This window comes from Eucalyptus grandis, chromosome 11, assembly GCF_016545825.1.
Source record: "Eucalyptus grandis isolate ANBG69807.140 chromosome 11, ASM1654582v1, whole genome shotgun sequence".
NCBI classification, from domain to species: Eukaryota; Viridiplantae; Streptophyta; class Magnoliopsida; order Myrtales; family Myrtaceae; genus Eucalyptus; species Eucalyptus grandis.
In genome coordinates this window covers 10,386,667-10,405,436 of record NC_052622.1, presented here as the reverse complement: position 1 = coordinate 10,405,436, position 18,770 = coordinate 10,386,667, and the positions used below count along the sequence as shown (strand labels likewise).

The 18,770-nt window shown below is 40.1% G+C and overlaps 2 protein-coding genes and 4 non-coding genes across 8 annotated transcripts; 1 reads left to right on the top strand and 5 right to left on the bottom strand.

Annotated features, from left to right (window-relative positions):
- Positions 1-898: 898 nt before the first annotated feature.
- On the bottom strand, positions 899-8,732 carry LOC104424773 (zinc finger CCCH domain-containing protein 13). 3 transcript variants are annotated; one of them, XM_039305566.1, is made up of 13 exons: positions 8,573-8,732; positions 8,196-8,487; positions 6,241-6,351; positions 6,013-6,046; positions 3,474-3,612; positions 3,313-3,369; positions 3,055-3,152; positions 2,859-2,930; positions 2,586-2,722; positions 1,877-2,030; positions 1,709-1,754; positions 1,551-1,630; positions 899-1,304 (listed from the first exon to the last, which is right to left on the bottom strand). In XM_039305566.1, the coding sequence occupies exons 2-11, from the start codon at positions 8,323-8,325 to the stop codon at positions 1,733-1,735; spliced, it is 954 nt and encodes a 317-aa protein (XP_039161500.1). In that variant the 5' UTR covers positions 8,326-8,487; positions 8,573-8,732; the 3' UTR covers positions 899-1,304; positions 1,551-1,630; positions 1,709-1,732. The 3 variants fall into 3 exon arrangements, with proteins under 3 accessions (XP_039161500.1, XP_039161499.1, XP_039161501.1); XM_039305565.1 differs by having other exon boundaries at positions 1,551-1,754; XM_039305567.1 differs by lacking the exon at positions 1,709-1,754.
- Positions 8,733-11,086: 2,354 nt separating this feature from the next.
- On the top strand, positions 11,087-14,902 carry LOC104424771 (traB domain-containing protein-like). The gene is made up of 9 exons (XM_010037272.3): positions 11,087-11,834; positions 12,200-12,247; positions 12,382-12,441; positions 12,929-13,012; positions 13,159-13,263; positions 13,788-13,901; positions 14,021-14,121; positions 14,382-14,493; positions 14,597-14,902. Exons 1-9 carry the CDS (start codon positions 11,295-11,297, stop codon positions 14,723-14,725), a joined length of 1,293 nt encoding a protein of 430 aa, XP_010035574.2. The 5' UTR covers positions 11,087-11,294; the 3' UTR covers positions 14,726-14,902.
- Positions 14,903-15,774: 872 nt separating this feature from the next.
- On the bottom strand, positions 15,775-15,902 carry LOC120290087. Its single transcript, XR_005547961.1, has one exon. It is a non-coding gene; the product is annotated as a small nucleolar RNA snoR80 (small nucleolar RNA).
- A 147-nt stretch (positions 15,903-16,049) lies between these two features.
- Positions 16,050-16,150, bottom strand: LOC120290082. The gene has a single exon (XR_005547956.1). It is a non-coding gene; the product is annotated as a small nucleolar RNA Z152/R70/R12 (small nucleolar RNA).
- Positions 16,151-16,254: 104 nt separating this feature from the next.
- On the bottom strand, positions 16,255-16,341 carry LOC120290080. Its single transcript, XR_005547954.1, has one exon. It is a non-coding gene; the product is annotated as a small nucleolar RNA R11/Z151 (small nucleolar RNA).
- Positions 16,342-16,451: 110 nt separating this feature from the next.
- On the bottom strand, positions 16,452-16,542 carry LOC120290076. The gene has a single exon (XR_005547950.1). It is a non-coding gene; the product is annotated as a small nucleolar RNA Z157/R69/R10 (small nucleolar RNA).
- Positions 16,543-18,770: the final 2,228 nt, after the last annotated feature.

The window sequence follows — 18,770 nt, the reverse complement described above, 5'->3', positions numbered from 1 at the left end:
ATACGGCGAGGGTTGACCAGTGGTCGGTGACCCTGGCCGAGGCCAACTGCCAGTGAGAGCCTGCATGCCCTCACCCAAATTTGAGACAAGGGGTCATAGCCCTCCCCTAGATTGAGGGATAGTCATCGACTCTCACCCAGAGGGGCCAATAGCAACCACTAGTTGTGGCAATAACCCTTGGCCCAATCTGGGTGAAGGCCACAACCCCTCACCTGTGGTCAACCAAGGTCACCAACCACTAGCTAGAGCCGTGGTGATCCCAGCCAACCCTTGTCCTATTGTTACCGATCCTTTTCATCGATAGTGGGGCGGTGGCAACAACGAGGACCATAGAAGCCCCCTGCTAATTTCACCCTTATTTTAAATTTAGTCCTTCTTAATTTAATTTAATTAATATTTATATTAAAAATTAAATTTGGGAATGAGACAACATCATTTTGAAACAAGGATTGTTAAATAGATTCCTGCAAGACACGTAGACGGTCACATTGAATTTCCAGCAAACCTCACCGAAATTGATTCTTAAGTATCCAATTTCTTAAAAAAGTGACATTTAAGTGTATCTTTTAAGAATTTTGATACTTATTAATTATCCACCCGTGCCAATTTTGACATTTAGAATTTACTTCTTCCCTCGTAACATAGTCATTTCATTTCTTAGTCATGAAGAAAGTACATAACATAGTCATTTCATTTCTTAACTTGTTTTGCAGCATAATCTTCGAGCTTAGTTTGGGAAATTAGAGGTTTAATGGATCAAGGTCACAATGCCAAGATGACTTAAATTACTAAGAATACTGCAACACATCAAGATGTTTCGGCGAGATTTCACCCTACGTACATTGGGGGATAAAAGGTAGCCTAACACGATTTGGCAAGTGACACAAGTTACAAGGACTTTGATCAAAGGAGGACTTACAGTTCATCATATTTAAGTCATCTTGGCTAACACATCAAGATGTTTCAACGAGATTTCACCCTATGTACATAGGAGGATAAAAGGTAGCCTAACACGATTTGGCAAGTGACACAAGTTACAACGTCTTTGATCAAAGGAGGACTACAGTTCATCATGTTTCCAGTTTCCAATGCTACTGAGAATAGTAAGAAGGTACATATAAGAGGAGTACATCCCACTAACTAAATGCTGTACACAAGCCAGGTCCCCCGAAAATGTAAGGCTCGCAGAATCTCACAAAGATAATAAATCGTATCTAAGGCATGGGATGATCCTACACATTATCCACGTTCACTGTCTCCTCCCCCAGCCCCTTCAAGTCCACGTTCTCACTATTATGCTTATACTGCAAGAGAAAATACTCAAATAAGAAGCAAATACAGCCACTATTTACCAAAAAAACCAAGACAATAGCGTACTGTGGTCATCAGTTCAGAACATATAGTTCTGCAAGACAGAAGGACCCAGAGAACAATCGTAACAATTTGCAAGACCAAATTAGGTGAACACTAACTCGTTCAACCAAATCCCATGAAACAGATCTATCCTCTCTTCCTCCTAGCAATAATGCTGAAAAAAGATGAAAACATACCTGAGAAAAAGAATTCTTGTGAACACTGGGCACTGACTGTATTGATGAAGGAAAGCCTTTTGATACAGCCACCTCATTTCCTGCTGAAGCAAGCTCAGTTAATTCAATGTTCTCTTCTTCAATATCAGCAAGTTCATCAATAGCATGAGCAGCCATGCCTGTTGGTGGTAGTGTCATCCCAATCAAAGGTCCTTTAGGCAGAACCTTCAATTGAAAGAAAAGAAATATATCTCAAGCAAGCAATCACAAAATTCTAATGACCAACACAAAGACAATTGTATCATCTCAAATACAAAACATTTGAGGCATTAGGAACAAAAGGGAACCTTCTCTGCTGAAGAAATGCTAGAAGATACAGCTTTCTCTCTCTTACTCTTGCCTTCATCAGCTTGCTTAGGACCATTCTTTTGTCCATTCCCTCTTCATCTTTGTCATCATTCACTTGAGGATATGCTTTCCCCTGTGAATACTTTAATCTACCTGTTTCACATCGCAAGTTTTACAAACAAATGCAAGCAAACAAGAAAAATGAGTAACATCAGACACAAGACCTACTCGTCCCATAAAATGAAAATTATCCCACTAGTTTATATTTCATCCAAACTTTGGAGAATGCAGATAGTTCCATCTTTCAACGACTCGGAAATTTGCAAAACTGTATCTATCATTAAAAGATAGTTGCTGTTTTCTTGTACTAATGCATTCCCTAAATAAATGAGGAAGTAGTGAGCTCAGATCCTCTGATCTTTAGTTGGATTCCTGGCAACTTGACCACAAAATCATATCGACCTCCCTTTCCCATACTCGTTAAGACTTAAAAAACTAACAGAAGGATATAGTTCCAACTCATTTGGCAAGCCTTTGCAATAAATTGTATCCTTACTTCCCTTTTCAACATGACATTAATTTTCTAAGCCAAAAACAGAGGAAGTGGAAAAAGATAGGAAGAACAATGCAGTAAACACCAGCAATTAGTTAGTCAAATAAAAAGTATCATCTATCTGGTAAAAACAATCAAAGAATTTCATTACATACTCTTTGGGCTAGCAACATAATTCCCAGTAGGCTCTCCATCACTGACGATGTTGACACTCGAGTCCTCTTCATTGTTTCCAACACCAATAGCATCCATGCCAAGCTGATCTCCCAGATTGTGGAGTTGGAGTTCTGATCTGCAAAATTCAGAATGATGATAAAACCATGAATAAAAGAAATTCTCTGAAGCTGGAAGCAATTCGAAATGCATGGAATTAAACATGCATACGTAAGTCAAAGATTAACATGAAAATAAAAGAAAAGAGCTTTTGCCTTTTCAGTTCATCTTGTGATCGTGAATATCGCTGATGCGCTTTGACGAATTTCTTGATCTTTGATGTGATCCTGAACATCCGATCATGTCAAAAAAAGACCAGGCAAAATGGAGAAACAATAACATTAGAATAGATTCCTCACAGACGCAATGCATCATGGAATGCCAGAAAAGAGCAGACTTGCTGCTTCCTACCTTTTGCACTCTTTCTTTTCTTTGTGCAACTGATCTTCAAGCTCCTGAATTTTAGAGGATAGACTATCTGCCTCTTGAAGTTGTTCTTCCAGGTACATCTTCATATTAAATAAATGCACCCAAGTTTAGCAGTTATTAAAAGCGACAAAACACTCAAAAAAGAATAGAAAAGAAGAGCAGTATGGAAGCTCCCATATAGATAAAAACAAATATAAAACAAGAGAAGCATAAAAGCATTCCTGTAAACAATAAACTCACCTCTTGCTGATTCTTGTGGTGCTTCAGCATGTTGATATCTGACCTTACCTGCTTTAACTGCATATCCAGTTCCAAGATCAAAAAAGCCAGACTCCTTCCGAGGAACACACTTTAAGAAAAATTCTAAACTAAGACTAGGATACCAAAAAGATTTCACTTACCTGATCCAGAAGAGCAAACTTGGACTGGGACGATGTAGATTTCCCTACTATTTCTCGATCTTCAGCCTCCTCCGGAAGATTGAGATCTGAAGCGTCACTTTGACCATCCAAATGCTGCTTCTTCCTGCGCTTTCTGTCACTGCAATTTAATAATGAGCTCGAATATAAGCAGATAACAAAAATCATGGCATAAATGGAGAAGTATATCAATAACTCACCCCATCCAAAACATGACCAAGAAATGCATGTCAGAGAATGGAAAATAAGGTCATGAGCCTGATTTATTCATTTTGGTCAAGTATTAAGGTTGCATTTGATAGTCCATATAGGATAACAAATTATCCTATCAAGTGTTTGGTGAAGTCCTACAGACCAGATATACCCGAATAAAAAGTCGGATAAAAAATCCGAGAGAGGTTGGGATAAGCTCGGGTTGGATTAAAGACTTTAGAAAGATAAAAAACATAACAAACCCCACTATCTTCCAATGATGGAGTGATGGAGTGACGCGTCCAGATATTGCTTCGTTGGCCACAAGGACCACCATCACAACAGTAAATCGCCGTCACTTTGTGTTCCGACAACCGAGGGTGAAAAGGAGCCTGAACTTGGTATCTTGCCCAGAATCAAATACCATGCATGCATAGTGACTTATTGGGCAGATCTGGATCCCTTGTCAAAACCCTTCAGTTCATAGTTTATAAATTCAATGACTCTTAAGGGCTGATACACTGATCTGGTGTGCAATTCCTTGAGCTTGCCAAGCTCGTGGCAGCGTTGAACTGGCAAAACGAGCTGCAGCAATGATTTTAAAGCAGGAATCGGATGACCCTGCTGCCTACATTTGCTATTAAATACATATGCCTCAGCAGGTCTATGGGAAGATGCAGCAGAGATCAGAAAGAATATGAAACTGAAAAGTCTTTTAAAAGAAGCCATTTGTAGCTGGATTCAAGTGAAAAATATAGGCCACAAGTTCTATCTGGGTGACACTTCACACCCAAAGGCACCGGAGACCTATGATGAACTGGACCAATTGGCTAGGTGAATAAAGACACTGGGTTATGTTTTGAATACTGAATTTGTTCTTCAGGATGTAAAGGCACAAAAGGAATAATATTTGCACCAGCACAGTGAAAAAATTGCCGTTGCTTTTAGCCTTATAAGCACCTCCAGTCCAAAAACTATCAGAATTTGACCTTCGAGGTAAGACTGCGTCAACAATGGCAACCAAGAGGATGCCAATCAAGCGGGTGACGGATGGGACGACAAACTTGGGGCACTACAAAGAGCGTTGGAAGTGGCGGATGGAGACCAAAGCAACTAGATATAACAGTTGATTTTTCAAGATTTTCAATACTATCTTAGTTGCACCAAACACAGGATATTCCCGTAGTTCAGTATTAGAGCTAAGATTCTCTACTTCAGTAGGACATTCGGAGGATTTCTAATCTCACCTTATCCTATGTCATCCCAATCTGAATTAGGATGACCAAATGCAGCCTAATGGGATTGTTATACCCCACTTATGAACTGCCATTCCAGTTCATCACTTATATGCTGGGTCCATTCACTTTCCAGATCACCGAAATCAGTGCTCCAACTCATCCCACCACATACTCATGGTATTGAAAGATATTACATAAATCTAATGGCGGTAAAACTGTTGCTTCACTTGATTGAAAGAGGTTGGTCATGCACTTTATTTGTCATTCGAAACCAACTAAGCCTACCTCCTACATAACACTTCTATGAGAAGTGGTACCTAGTGCTTTGTTCCATATCACAATATATGTGACATCATTCCAATATCAATAGAGAGCAGAGTAACCTATAAATGTTAAAGCTAGTGCAGTTCCCAATGGACCAGTAAACAGCCCCACTCTTGATCAATGTCCCATTTGGAAAAAGGAATCATTTCCTTGATGACGTGGAAGACTCATTCAGTAGTATTAAGCCATTTGGTTTAATCGATTCACATTTTTTTCCAGGAGCTATTGGGCAATCTCGAAATAAAGATCTTCTTATCCATCAACCTCGATAAGCAAGCCAGGTTGCTATGATTGCATAATAGATGTATAGTAAGAAAATCCTAGTTTGGTAACAGCATGTTATGCAAACACTACCATAAGAAAAAGATATTCATGCCTTTGAACAAAGCTAACTCTAGTCACAAATTTATGCAGCAACCCCCCACAATCAATGTTTTGTTAATCAGATTACATCTAACTCCGGAACATAGAGACTGCCATTGCCAACATATCATATCTCCAACTCAATTGAAATACCAAATTGCTCATAACATCGAAAGATTGGAGAAGAAAAGCACAAACCACCAGAAATCCGCTAGTTCATCTTTGACTGACAGATAAATCTCAAGGATAGTTGTGTAAAAAAGTAATGTGAAAATAATAGTTAATCTATTGCTAATAAGATTTTGTGATGGCAACAGAGACAGAAAAACAAGCAAGAGATGAACAGCTCATACACACTTAAAAATGGCAGTAAGTGCATAAGAGGGAGAGTTGTGCCAGCTTACCTATTTTCCTCAGGGGACCTTGAAGGGCTGTATCCTGCAAATGACAGCACCCAGAAGAAAAAAGTGAACAAAAGAACTGCCAAGACTCATTGCTCAGATCTGTTACCACTGCTATTAATTAATGAATAAAGAAAAGCCACATAGCCCATAGGTTGTATGCAAATTAAAGAAGATTATAGCAATGTTAACACAGGATAAGAGACACAGACATAGGGCGTAGCTTCTGACCATGAAATCCATGGCGAGCTCTTGCATCTTTTCCCGGCGAATACCTCCTCCGAGGAGAATACCTTCTGCCAATTTTATTCCTCAAATCACCACCTCGGTAGTCCCTCCTACCTATGATAAGAAGATAATAAATTCCAGTATGGTACCATAGTTGTCAAACCATCTAGTTTAGATGACCTATAAGTCATAGTGAAGCAAAGCTTACCATAGTGAGCAATACGAATAACATAACAATGAATAGAAAAAGTGCCTCCATGACATGCCAAGGAACCATAGCAACAAGCGAACTCATAGAACACATAGTTATAAAAGACCCATTTGGAGAGTATATCATCAAGACAACCCTTGAAATGTCAAAGTAGAATAGTATTTAAGAATAGTTGACAGCCCTCTTCTTCTTGTGGAGCAACAAGAGACACAAAAGAATTCTGAACCATACTATAGATAGATTCTCCTTGTTGATCACATAATATGATACAATCTGATCCACAATCAATATTTTTGTTGCTTCATAGTTCAGACTATAAAGCCATTAGAAGTCGCATCATCTCCATCCATGAAATCCATTTGAATCATATATTTGAAGAATTAGACGAAGAGAATACCGTGAGCTCCTTCCTCATAACATGATTGAGATAAGTTGAACACATCATGCTATCACCTTGTTTCTAAGAATCATATACAGAAGAACACAAATTCGACTAGAGAATTCCCCCAAAAGTAGCTTTCCAGTCTGGTGGATGAATTACAGTAAGCCAAGATGAAGTCCATTATATATAATACACTAATGACTGTTAAAGTCATCCCATAAGCATTGGATTATCCAGAAGAGTCTATCCCAGCCTTGAAATTGCTGATATAGTGCATTAAGTCTCTCGATAACCCATGTCCTGAAATATCTATTCTGCAATAGATACTAATGAAATCTCCTCGCATACACATCAGAGGTATGGAAGATGCTTCTGCTTCAAGTTATGCAGGGCCAATACATAAATGTGAGTGCAAGCACAACTTTTGGATAAAGAAAACATAAAACAGCTCGGAAAATTCAGGATGAAAGATAAGGGTAAATAGATCGTATAATTATCTGCTTCATGGAAAGAACACTTTAGGGACAGCTGCAAGAAAATCCAAATAACTGTAATCAATGAAATAGTCAAATTAATTCATAGTTTCAACAACAAAAAATTCCCTGGATTTGGCAAGGAAATTTGCATTTTCCCTTGGATTTGTTCTCCGGCAACATCGAGCACATAGCAAGTTAACTATCCCATCAAATGTATTGCATCAGCATGATTAGATAAATTTTTCAAATGAAGTAGAAAATTATCCCATCATCTAGCAGTGAAACACTCACGAGCTTGAGAGGGAACAAAACCATGCGAAGTAATGGTGGAGGTGAAATGCAGCAGAAGAAAGAAAATGCGGCAAAGTGGGAAGCTGCGTTCAGCAAAAAAGAGCAGAAAAAGCCTGCTGCAACAAATATAGCCTCCTTAAGAGACAAGCACAATTATAGGAGGAGTAGATTCAAAGAAAAACAAGACATAGTTGCAGCCAATCACAATGCACATCAATGATGCTGATACAGCTAGATAAGTGAGCTCAACACAGTATCATCAAGCTCATGATCGATGCTTCAAAGCTGAAAACATTCAAGCGGTCATGAAAACTAGGTACACTCTATGGCTCGCCGAACATAGTCAGACACGCACAAAACCCGCACATCCAAACAACTAATTAACTCCGTCCGCTCTTCAATGTCGTTACCATTCCCAACCGATGTGGAAAATGGAGCTCAAATGATTCCAAACATTACCCACCAGACAACAATCGGACCCATCACCTGTCTTGCCAATTTCTATTATCATGAACCGACGCGCATTACGGAATCGCCGACAAGCCGAAATGCTAAACCCGCGACGACCAGAAGGCGCAAGGAAGCACATCGCAATTACCAGTAGTGGGGCCGCCGACGAATCGCCGGAGCTCCGCTTGCCCGTGAGCGAACGAGCAACTCTGCCTGTTGCAGTGACCTCTCTGGTACAAGACGCACAGCTTCGTCTTGAACAGCTTCCTATCCACCATCGTGAGCCGCGACTCGGACCGGTCGGAACTCCCTGGAAAAAATCAAACGAACCGGAGGCCGAATACACAGAACCGATCGCGAAAATCGGGGAGGAGGGCGAGCAATTCCGAAGCTCCCGCGAGCTTTCGAGCAGGATTCGGACGGCTGAGATCGCGAATCCCCTGCATGTGCACAACGCATGGACGGCGATGGTCAGTAGTCAGTCAGTTTTCTCCAAAGCAGAAAGAGAGAGAGAGGGGGACGAACTGAAGGATCGAAATGGAGCGCCGCCGATCGCCGCCGACACAAGCGCACGCCGAAGAAGGAAGGAAGGAAGGAAGGAAAGAGGAGGAGAAGGTCGCTCGTACGCGTCTGAAAATGGCGTCTTCGGCTTTGGGTTTCCACGGAAGAAGGGAACCCTAAGCCCTTAGCCCTTAGCCCAAATATAAAATACCCACGAATGGATTTGGGAAAAGGCACGAAGAATCATGAATTTGCTCAAAGTAATACGTTTACCCAAATTTTTTTTTATGACGTGAAAAATCTTGAATTTTGCCGATCGTAATACATTTAATCTAAACTTTTTTTGTGACATCAAAAATCTTCAACTTTTATTATGTGACACATTTACCCAAAATTGTAAGACCTTTTAGTCTTTTCATTTTTTTTAAATTTTTAAATTTTTTTCTTTTTTTCTTCTCTCTTCCCTCCGTCGGCTGGCCGAGGAGGGAAGCCGGCATCCGACAAGGGCTGCCTCGCCAGCGTCGGACTAGGGCGACCCACGCCGATGTTAGGCAATGCTGACTAGGTCGGGCGAGGGTGTCCCTGCCCTCATCGGTGTCGGACGGCCCTCGCCTGCCAGCATGGGGCGAGGAGTGCCCTTGCCAGATTTGGCGGGGAGGCCCTTGCCCAACGCCAACAAGGGCGCCCCTCACTGGACACCGGCTTCCCTCCGCCACGGTTGACAAAGGGAAGAAGAAGAAAAAAATAAAATAATAAAATAAAAGGATAAAAATGCTCTTAATGGAGTAAACGTGTCACAGTTTGAAAAGTTTGGAATTTTTCACGTCATCAAAAAAAAAAAAGTTTTGAGTAAATATACAAAATTCAGGATTTTTGGTGGCTTTTTCCCAAGAGATTTTGAGCAATGATTCGGGTAAAGTTAAAAAGCTACGAGCTTGCTGTCAAAATTCGGGCATTGGAGATGAGGTAAAGATGGCATCTTTGTGTTTGAGCGAACTTCATCGGAGGGGGTGGATAGATGACAATACAGAATTAAAATGAGGTTAAGACAATATTGCGATAGGATAAAGTCTGGTGACAAATTATGCAATATTCATATATTATGGTATACAATAAACTATCACAAAATATAACTTAAAATTTAAACGATAGAAAAATTGTAAACAACAATTTAGTGGTTCGACTTTGAGTCCACTTTTACTTTTCCATATTGATAACTTATCAGTTGGATTACATTATGATGAATCAATAAAATGTTATAAAGATTGAGTGTTCACTACTTAAGCTCTATAAAAGATTACCTGATTTTATACTCACGACCTCTAAGAAACTATAAAGTGTAGCTCACGAAAGATGAAAATATTGAAGATAAAACTATAATAAACTTTGGAATTCATAATGTATATTCTTCTTTTAGTGATACAACTCCCTTTAATACTCCCCGATGTCCAAGTTGCCTGTCGAACCATTCTACAAATTTGCGTTTGGATCGGGATAAAATTCGGGATATGATATAATTTATCCTATCCTATGTTTAGTCTTCACTTCGGGATAGGATAAAGTCGGATATAAAGGGGATATAGACAAGGATAAAATTATCGTGGGTGAGGTGGGATAAAGGTAGATAGGATTTAATGTCCATAATAGGAAAGTTATTTTTCTTGAATAAAAAACTTATTAAATTAACAAAATTGAAATTATATTTCAATATAAATAATATTTGAATTCTAATTTAAGAAAATAAAAATAAAAATAAAAATAAAAATTTATTTTTAATTAATCTTATTTTAATTTCTATATTCAATTTTAATTATATTTTATAATAAACATTCAATCTATAAATTAAATATTTATATTTATTATATATTTTAGGTATTTTTGTATTTTAAATATGTTAGTACAGTTTACTATTTGATAATTTTTTTATTAAAAAATGATGAAAGGGAAAAAAGAAATAATAATGAAAATAATATAAAAAAGAGGAAAAATATAATAAATAATAAATAAATTAAGGAATAGTGTTACGAGATATTTTCACCGTCTTCATTTATGAAGATTTAGGTTCATTTATAATGATGTCATTTATATATATATACATGATGTGAACATATCCGACTTTAATCGCGATTCACCAAACACCTGGACGGGATATAAAAAAATCCCAAGGGATTTTATATCCTATCCTATCCAATCCTATCCCGATTATAAATCAGGACGACAAAACGTAGCGCAAGGGTTAACCATCCAATCAATTCGTTGGACTTAAATCTAGAAAAATATCTTATCATTTCTAAATTGGCGAGAGTGAAATTTCCCATAAAATCTACCGCTTATACATGAGTTTCCACAATTTGAATTTCTCTCGAGAATATTCCATATCCGATTCGATTGTTTCATTGATGAATTGGGATATTAAGATTGTATTCAACATTTTCCATTTCGACAATTAACGTATAAAATAACGAAGAAGTTTTTTTCAATCTTCAAAATTAAGAAGGGAATTTTCTTCAAACGCTGTAAGCATCGAAAGCAAAACTTCTAGGCGCAAGAATCCCGCTCCAATCTTTGATTCTGAGGCGACGTCGTCAGCGCGCTCGTTCTTCGCGAACTCAATCGCTCCATCGAAAGACACGCAATCGAGGTGGGGGCAAAAAGATCGATTTTCCATAAATGGCGGATTCGAGGTGAAATCCCCAGATATGGCAAGCCATCCGCCGCACTCCTCCTCCTCGACCCGACCCGTTTCATGAATCGCCCGACCCGCTATCTCCTCTCCTCCCTCCTTCCTCCTCCTGCTGCCGCTGCCGCTGCTGCCAGAACCTCCCACCGTCCGCTTCTCAGATTCGTTTCCCCCTCCAGACCCGCCACCCGGCTCAGCCTCTCCACCACCGCCCCTTCCAAGAACCGCCCCATCGCCGCCGTGACCACCCGGCCCTCCGCCGCCACTGCCACCATGGACCCTCGCCCGCCCGAGCCCGACCCGAATTCCGGCGAGGACTTCGTCCACATCGAGGACCCGGATCCCAACGTGGAGAGCCTGGGCGAGAGCTTCGTCGGGGTCGACGTCGCGAGGGAGGTGGAGGTGGAGGACGACGGCGAGGAGGCTGATCGTCGGAGCGGCGGCGGCGGCGGCGGCGTCGGCGACGGAGACGGCGAGGGATCCGATCGGAGGAGGATGACGCTTCCCGAGGAACTCTCCAGGAGCGTGGTGGTCCTCGACTGCGAGTCCTCGGCCGAGGGCGGCACCTGCGACGTGTTCCTGGTTGGGACGGCCCATGTCTCCGAGGTGAGTGGTGTGAAGCTTCGGACTCTGAATTTTGGGTCATGATTATCTATGGCTGTTTATCTTTAGCATGACGACTTTGATGTCGTTCTTGAATCGATTGAGTGGAATGAGAAATCGGTATCTTCGGAATGAATTCTGATGATTGTTCGGGAGAGGACTGGGAGGAAATCGATGCGAGACTTGGAAATTGAGTTCTTGCATCTGGGCTGATGATATGTTTGGTTGATGAGAAAATGTGGCATTGAAAGAGAATTGAATTCATGGAATCCTAATTTGTCCATGCATAATTCGTTTAGTATCGGTTTCATGTTATTGTGGCAACGCGAGTTTGTGCTGTAAATGTACTGATATGGGTTTGGTTGCAGGAATCATGTAGAGAAGTAGAAGCTGTGATCAGTTACCTGAAACCAGAGGTGTTTTCCTATTCTTGCTAATTGATGGATGGATAATGTTTTGGATTTCGCCTGCATTGCATTGTTCATGCTTCAGAACTACCTCCAGTTCCTGAGGAAGTTTGAGAAAATTTGGTGTTTCTGTTTGAGCGCAGGTGGTATTTTTGGAGTTATGCCACAGTCGAGCGGCTGTGCTTACACCGCAGAATCTGAAGGTGTGTGGTCTATGAATATTTATCCCAGTCCTTGGCTGGTTTCTTTACTGTTTTGTTCTTGCAAGCCTGTATGGGAGGCTTCATTTGCTTAGTGTTCCTCCCACGAGCAAAAAGATTAGTTACGCTCAAATCGATTTATGAATCAGCAGATGATGTTAGTTTTTAATAGGTTGCCTGCTACTTGTTTTGTATGACTAGAGAATTGCATTAACATAGTCTTACTTTTCTATTCCATGTATTTACTAGCTTGATGCTTTAATTCTAATTCACATCTTGTCGGTTTTACTTCTGAAGAAGCACCAAAATATTGAGTATTATTCTCGAGCTGAAGAGTATTTTAACGTATTTTTGGTGGCATTTTTTAGGCATGGAAATTAATGTCATTAGTGTACATTGAACGCTCTTTTGATCTGTATCATTGGATTCAAATCTAAAGGATCAATTTGATTTCATCTCAATCTGTGGATGTTTTCTTATGGTCTGCCAGGTACCTACATTTGGAGAGATGGTGGAAATGTACAAGAAAAAACACAATGTATTTGGAATCCTTTATAGCTGGTTCCTTGCCAAGGCATGTTTTTTCTCCAATTAACTCGTGACTTGTCTGGTTTGAACTGAAATTTTATGTCAGCATTATTCTGTTTGCAATATCCTTTGGCATTTCTTTTAACTGGACTCAACATATATTCTTTGGATCTCACTTATATTATTTATTAGGTTGCTAATAAGCTTGAGGTCTATCCTGGAGCTGAGTTTCGTGTAGCATTTGAAGAAGCAATGAAGTATGGTGGCAAGGTTCTACTAGGTGATCGCCCAGTACAGGTATTGCTTTCTTTTCCTCCTCACTCTAAGGCGTTCATGTTGTTGTTCTGAGTAATCACTGTAGAGAACATCTATGATATTTTCTAGTTTATCGGCTTCAATGATTAATACTCAGAAATCAATGTGAGAGGTGCTTAGTATGTAATATTAGTTAGGTGTTCTCCAGAAACTTATTCCCAAGGAAATGCAGCACAATATTAGCAGCAAAGCATAAGCATTCCATTCTGAAGGCAAACCATGTTGGTTTCCTACACTAGAGGAGGGCTAAAAATCCAAAAGTCAATTTAACTAACTTATGTTGTTTCATTTTTAGTAGCTAATTGGCTTTTATGGACATTGTGAATCTTCATGGACGATAATCATGTTTGCCTTCTGTTTTAATTACCCTAAGTACTGATCTTGAATTGCAGTTTTTAGATGCTAAAAATATATGAAGCATTATTTCTCAATTTACTTTATTTCGTGCTTTTTAACTCCATATCTTTTCTCATCTCTATTATGACTTTTTTCTATGACCGCCACAGGTTACCTTACGAAGGACATGGGCAAAAATGCCACTCTGGCATAAGACAAAGTTAATGTATTCCTTACTTTTCCAAGCAGTCTTCCTACCGAGCCCCGAGGATCTCAATAAAATGGTAAGCTTTATTTCCCTATATCTCATTGTGAATTTTCTAAGTGCTTCTTGCATGATATATAATGGAGCTTCAATAAAAAGCCAATCCACGTTGGTGATTTTCCTGGTTCTTTGCATTAGCTGAAGGACCTGGACGATGTAGACATGTTGACTCTTGTGATTCAAGAAATGAGCAAGGAATTTCCCACCCTAATGGAGACACTTGTTCATGAGCGAGATCAGTAAGTATTCTCGTTATATTTCAGCATTTCGTTGAATAGATCTACCCTATGAAAGACTTTATTACTTTCCATTTTTCATTTTCCATTGTTATTAATTTCACATTCAAAATTACAACTCTATTTGATCTTTAAGTAGATGCCAATGGTTTAGATTCTAGAAGATTTTGATGACGTTGTTAGCTATAGTGACTTAATATGATAGCTCATCCATTCTTGGCTCGATACTAGCATCACTAGCAGCTTAATAATTTGTCTGCTAGGTACATGTCATACACATTGTTAAAGGTTGCCAGAGAACATAGTTCAGTCGTCGCAGTTGTTGGCAAAGGCCATCTTGGCGGTATCAAGAAGCATTGGAAGCAGCCTGTGGTGGTTAGTTTTAATAATTTATGGTTTATACATGCTAAATCGTGTTAGGATTATTTATTTTTCTGCATATGATTTTTATGTTAACTTGCTTTGTTGCATGTGCCAGGTAAAGGATCTTCTGGAAATGCCTTCAAAAAAGCCGACGGTTTCTACCTTCAAAGTGCTCTCGTCTTTGGGTGTCGCAGTTGCTGGGGTGGCTATCCTATCTGGTATCTACTTTGGATGGAAGAAATGAAATGTGTAACAATTCTGTTGGATGACCTTTGAGGACTGATTTACATGTGACTACATAATTTTTACGTGGATGCAGCACAGTGGAAATTGTTTATAATTAATCTTCATTTATTTAATTTTTTCTTCCCTGGTACATGTAACTCTCGTAACAAGTTTTAAAGCTCCTGGTATTCAAGTAGATCGTTGTTTATCACACCTAAGCAGGACGCGTCAATAGAATCCTAGAAGCTGGTTTAAAATACTTGTTTTCTCGTCTAGAATTCAAAGGTTGTATCTCTGTAGTAGTTGAAGGAGATGGGTTTCAAATTAGAACTAGAGGTATTGAAAGGAAAAATGTCCGAGATGAGGTATGGCGATTAAGACTTGCTCAGTGGATGGGCAAGGTTGGCATAATGAGGTGAGGAGGACGGTCTGTCTAGCAGTGGTGTTGGTGCCTGGATCGATACTTGTAGGTCATCGTGTTCCGTCAGCCCGTCGGGACCTCTAAAGCTCCGCTGGTTGGAAAGCTAGCAAGCAATTTCATTTTAGGTCGCCCATCCTTAAACCTATTTTCCGAAGAAAAGTGCTTACTCTTTCGTTGATGGTTTGGCCTGTAAAACGACTAGTAGACTTCATAGTTTGTTCGATGATCAAGTCAAATTTTCTGAGCATGGCATCTCTCCACCTGAACAAGAACAATACCGACGGTAATATTTTCTGATGTAATGACCTTCCAAGTAATCCAACTCTAGTTAGGCTTGCCCCTCTTTTAGCTATGAACATAATCGGTTTTGATTATCTGTCAAATCCAGTGTTCAATAAAAGCTGCTTGGTTTAGTTACCTTTTAAATTCAAAGTTTGACAAACACGACCCACGAGTTCATCGGATCAATCTTTTCTGTGATTGTTATTCACATATCAAACTTGTCAGGGATCTTTTTCATTCCTCAAAACTGCCCAACATGCCACAGCAATTTCTCTATTAAATGTGGCAACCTACTTGTTCACTCTTTAACTGCTGCTAAAATGTCAAAAGGATCAGACGAGATTTCTGATGTTATTGTCCGAAGGGAATGTATGAGGCGTTTCCAGGATCCAATGGCACTGAGAACACAGCCACCGATCAGGATAGTGCCACAATGCTGATCTAGCGCCCAAGCCATTATGCCAAGAGGAACAGTTCATCCCCCAGAATTGGTAAAGGGCGCCCCCAAATTTTTTTACCTATTATTAAATTTTAAATACTCAAACCCAACAATCAAAATCAGAAAAAAACATAAAACTTTTCTCTAAATCCAAATCCAGAAAAGAGATTTTGAAAAAGAAAAAGACTTTTGAGGATTATCGTTGCTCAGTGGAAGGAGAAGTCGTTTTATAAATTCGGGCTCACGGATTGATCCACTGCCCATCGACACCCCCTCGGGTGCCTTAATCTCATCACTGCAATCTCAATCCCACACCTAGAAAAAGAATCGATCTTTATTTTCAAACCATAAAAAAGGACCGAAGAAATCGCCGTCGAAAAGACGGGTAAAATTCTAGAATCTACAAGGGCTTCAGTGTGTGTAACAATCAGATCATTGACGATGAAGCCTCACTGAAATCCGCTAAGATATAATGATTTATCATCACAAGCCCAATGTCAATAATAAAAACCTAAATTACTGCGAAACGTACGATAATGAAGGAAGCGATTTGAAAGGAAGGAGAACAAAGAAAAGAATAACAAGATCATGGGGAAGCGAAGAGAGAGTGCTCAGACAGCCAAGGGTTAGTCTTCAACTACGAGTAGTATCAGAAACTCTAGTCCACATACAATTGCATCATCACTGCACTCGCACCCACAAGAATAACAAGAAGAAGAAGAAGAAGAAGGCATGGATTTGAAGACGACCCGGACAGGCGGAACACCAGATGAAGACGCCGAGGGAAGCGAGACGGAGAGAGATTTGCAGGGGAAGGGAGGGAGGGAGGGAGGGAGGCAGGGAGAAAGATGGAGATGGAGATGAAGACGAAGGCCCTTGTTTCGCTTTATGTAGGCGACGGAGGGCGAGCGGGGGAGCCGACTTGGGAAATTAGGGTTTTCCTTTCTGCGTTTGCGGGTTTGGGCTTTCGTGGTGCTGTTTGGGCTGGGCTGAGATGGGCCTGCTTTGGTGAGAGACTGAGTACAAAGCCCATTAACAAGTTCCCCTTTTATACTCTCGTCCTCTTGCACTATGATGATAGAGACTTGCACGAAGTCAAAAGCGGCTTCCGAAGAGATTAATGACACAAGAGGATCGACCATTTACCTACTTTCATTTTTTTTCCCTCGAAATTACCAAGTTGTCACTCCTCGAAAACTCGTTTTACGATTTTGCTTGGGGTTTCGGCGATTTGATCGATATTGGTTTTGAGTATTTTGGATTTGTGTGAAAAATTAAAATTTGAGGTGAGCGTATTTGGGAGGAAAAAGATACGTTAATAGGAACACAAGAATTATAGAGGTGAAATTACAAAATGATCTCCAAAGGTGAATATCGCTGTTGTGCTTTGATGAATTTCTTGATCTTTTGTGTGATCCCGAACGTACCGTCATGTCAAAATAACACCAGGCAAGGGGAGAAAAAAGTCGAGCTCCTGAATTTTAAAGTATGGACTATCTGCCTCTTGAAGTTGCTCTTCCAGGTACATCTTCATATTGAATAACTGCACACAAGGTCAGCATGTTATTTCTCTTAAAAAGCTAGATTACTACATTGAAACGGCCAAAGATGACGAGCTTGAATAAAGTGCTTAAAAACGGCTTTTTTGTGTGTTTTAAATGATAGAAGAGGCTAAGTTTTCCTCTAACTCAACAATTCGGCGTTGTCATCTTCCATCACGTGTTTATATTAACCTCCAACCATGTCAAAAACATCTGAAAAGAAAATAAAATTCTCCTCGAATCCTTGACAATGTTTGGAACTTGATAGTAATCATCAAACATAGCAATTTGAGTGTTAGCAGTTACTGAAACTATGAAACACGTAAGAAAATGAGCAGCATAGGAAAATGTATATCTGTACGAATGTATTGTTATGGTCTTTCAAAAGACGCCGAATAAAAAAAGGCATGAGAGGAAGACAACCTCAACGAAAGCAGCTAGAAAAGACAATTATATAAGTATGGAAAGCAAAAAATTTCAAAAAATTTCAAAAAATAAAAAAATGACCATCATGACGCATAAGAATCAATAAAGACAACCACGTCATTATGAAAAACAAAATTCACCAAAAGTGGTAATATATATGAAACAAGAAAAGCATATCTAGAAATTAGAAAATATTCGATTAATTGTGCGGGGCGTGACGAGATAAGAAAGTCTTAAAAAACAACACACGTTGTATGTGGAACTTAAAATTTGAAAACTCCTCTCTCCCCCTCTCTCTCCCCTCTACATGCGATCTCCCCCCTCCCCCAACGGACATGCTCTCTCACTTGACTCTCTCTCATCACCGCCCTCTCTCTCTCCCACCACGTCCAATGAGCCACTGTGCTCTTGTCAGAGAAACGAGCCACAACACCGCTCCACTTCCACCATCGCAAAGTTCATTGGTCGGATAAGGGTGTGGTGGCTTGTCCGACGAACCACTGTGCGGCTCCCCCTTAAAAGGATGCCTTTGCCATTGTCGTCGATCGGGCATGGTGGTAAGTCAATTGGACAAGGGCATGGTGGCTTGTTCGACGAGCCACTCCGCGACGGTTAGACGGAGGCTTGGTGGGAGAAAGAGGGGGCTGCTGAAGAGAGAGAGAGAGAGAGAGAGAGCGTGTAGGGGAGGCAGAAGAGAGAGCACGTAGAGAGAAGAAGAATTTTCAAAATAGTAACATCAGACCTACTTTGGACATGTGTCGCAACCTCATGGCCTTCTTATTTGTTGTGTTGGCACACAAAACATATCCACTATTTTCTCCCTTACAAACGACAAACTCCGATTATTGAGGCACTCTGGCACTGCGATATCTTACCTTACTTTAACTGCATTTCTAGTTTCAAGATCAAATGAGCAAGACACCCTCTAAGGAACACACTTGGTAAATTTTTCAAA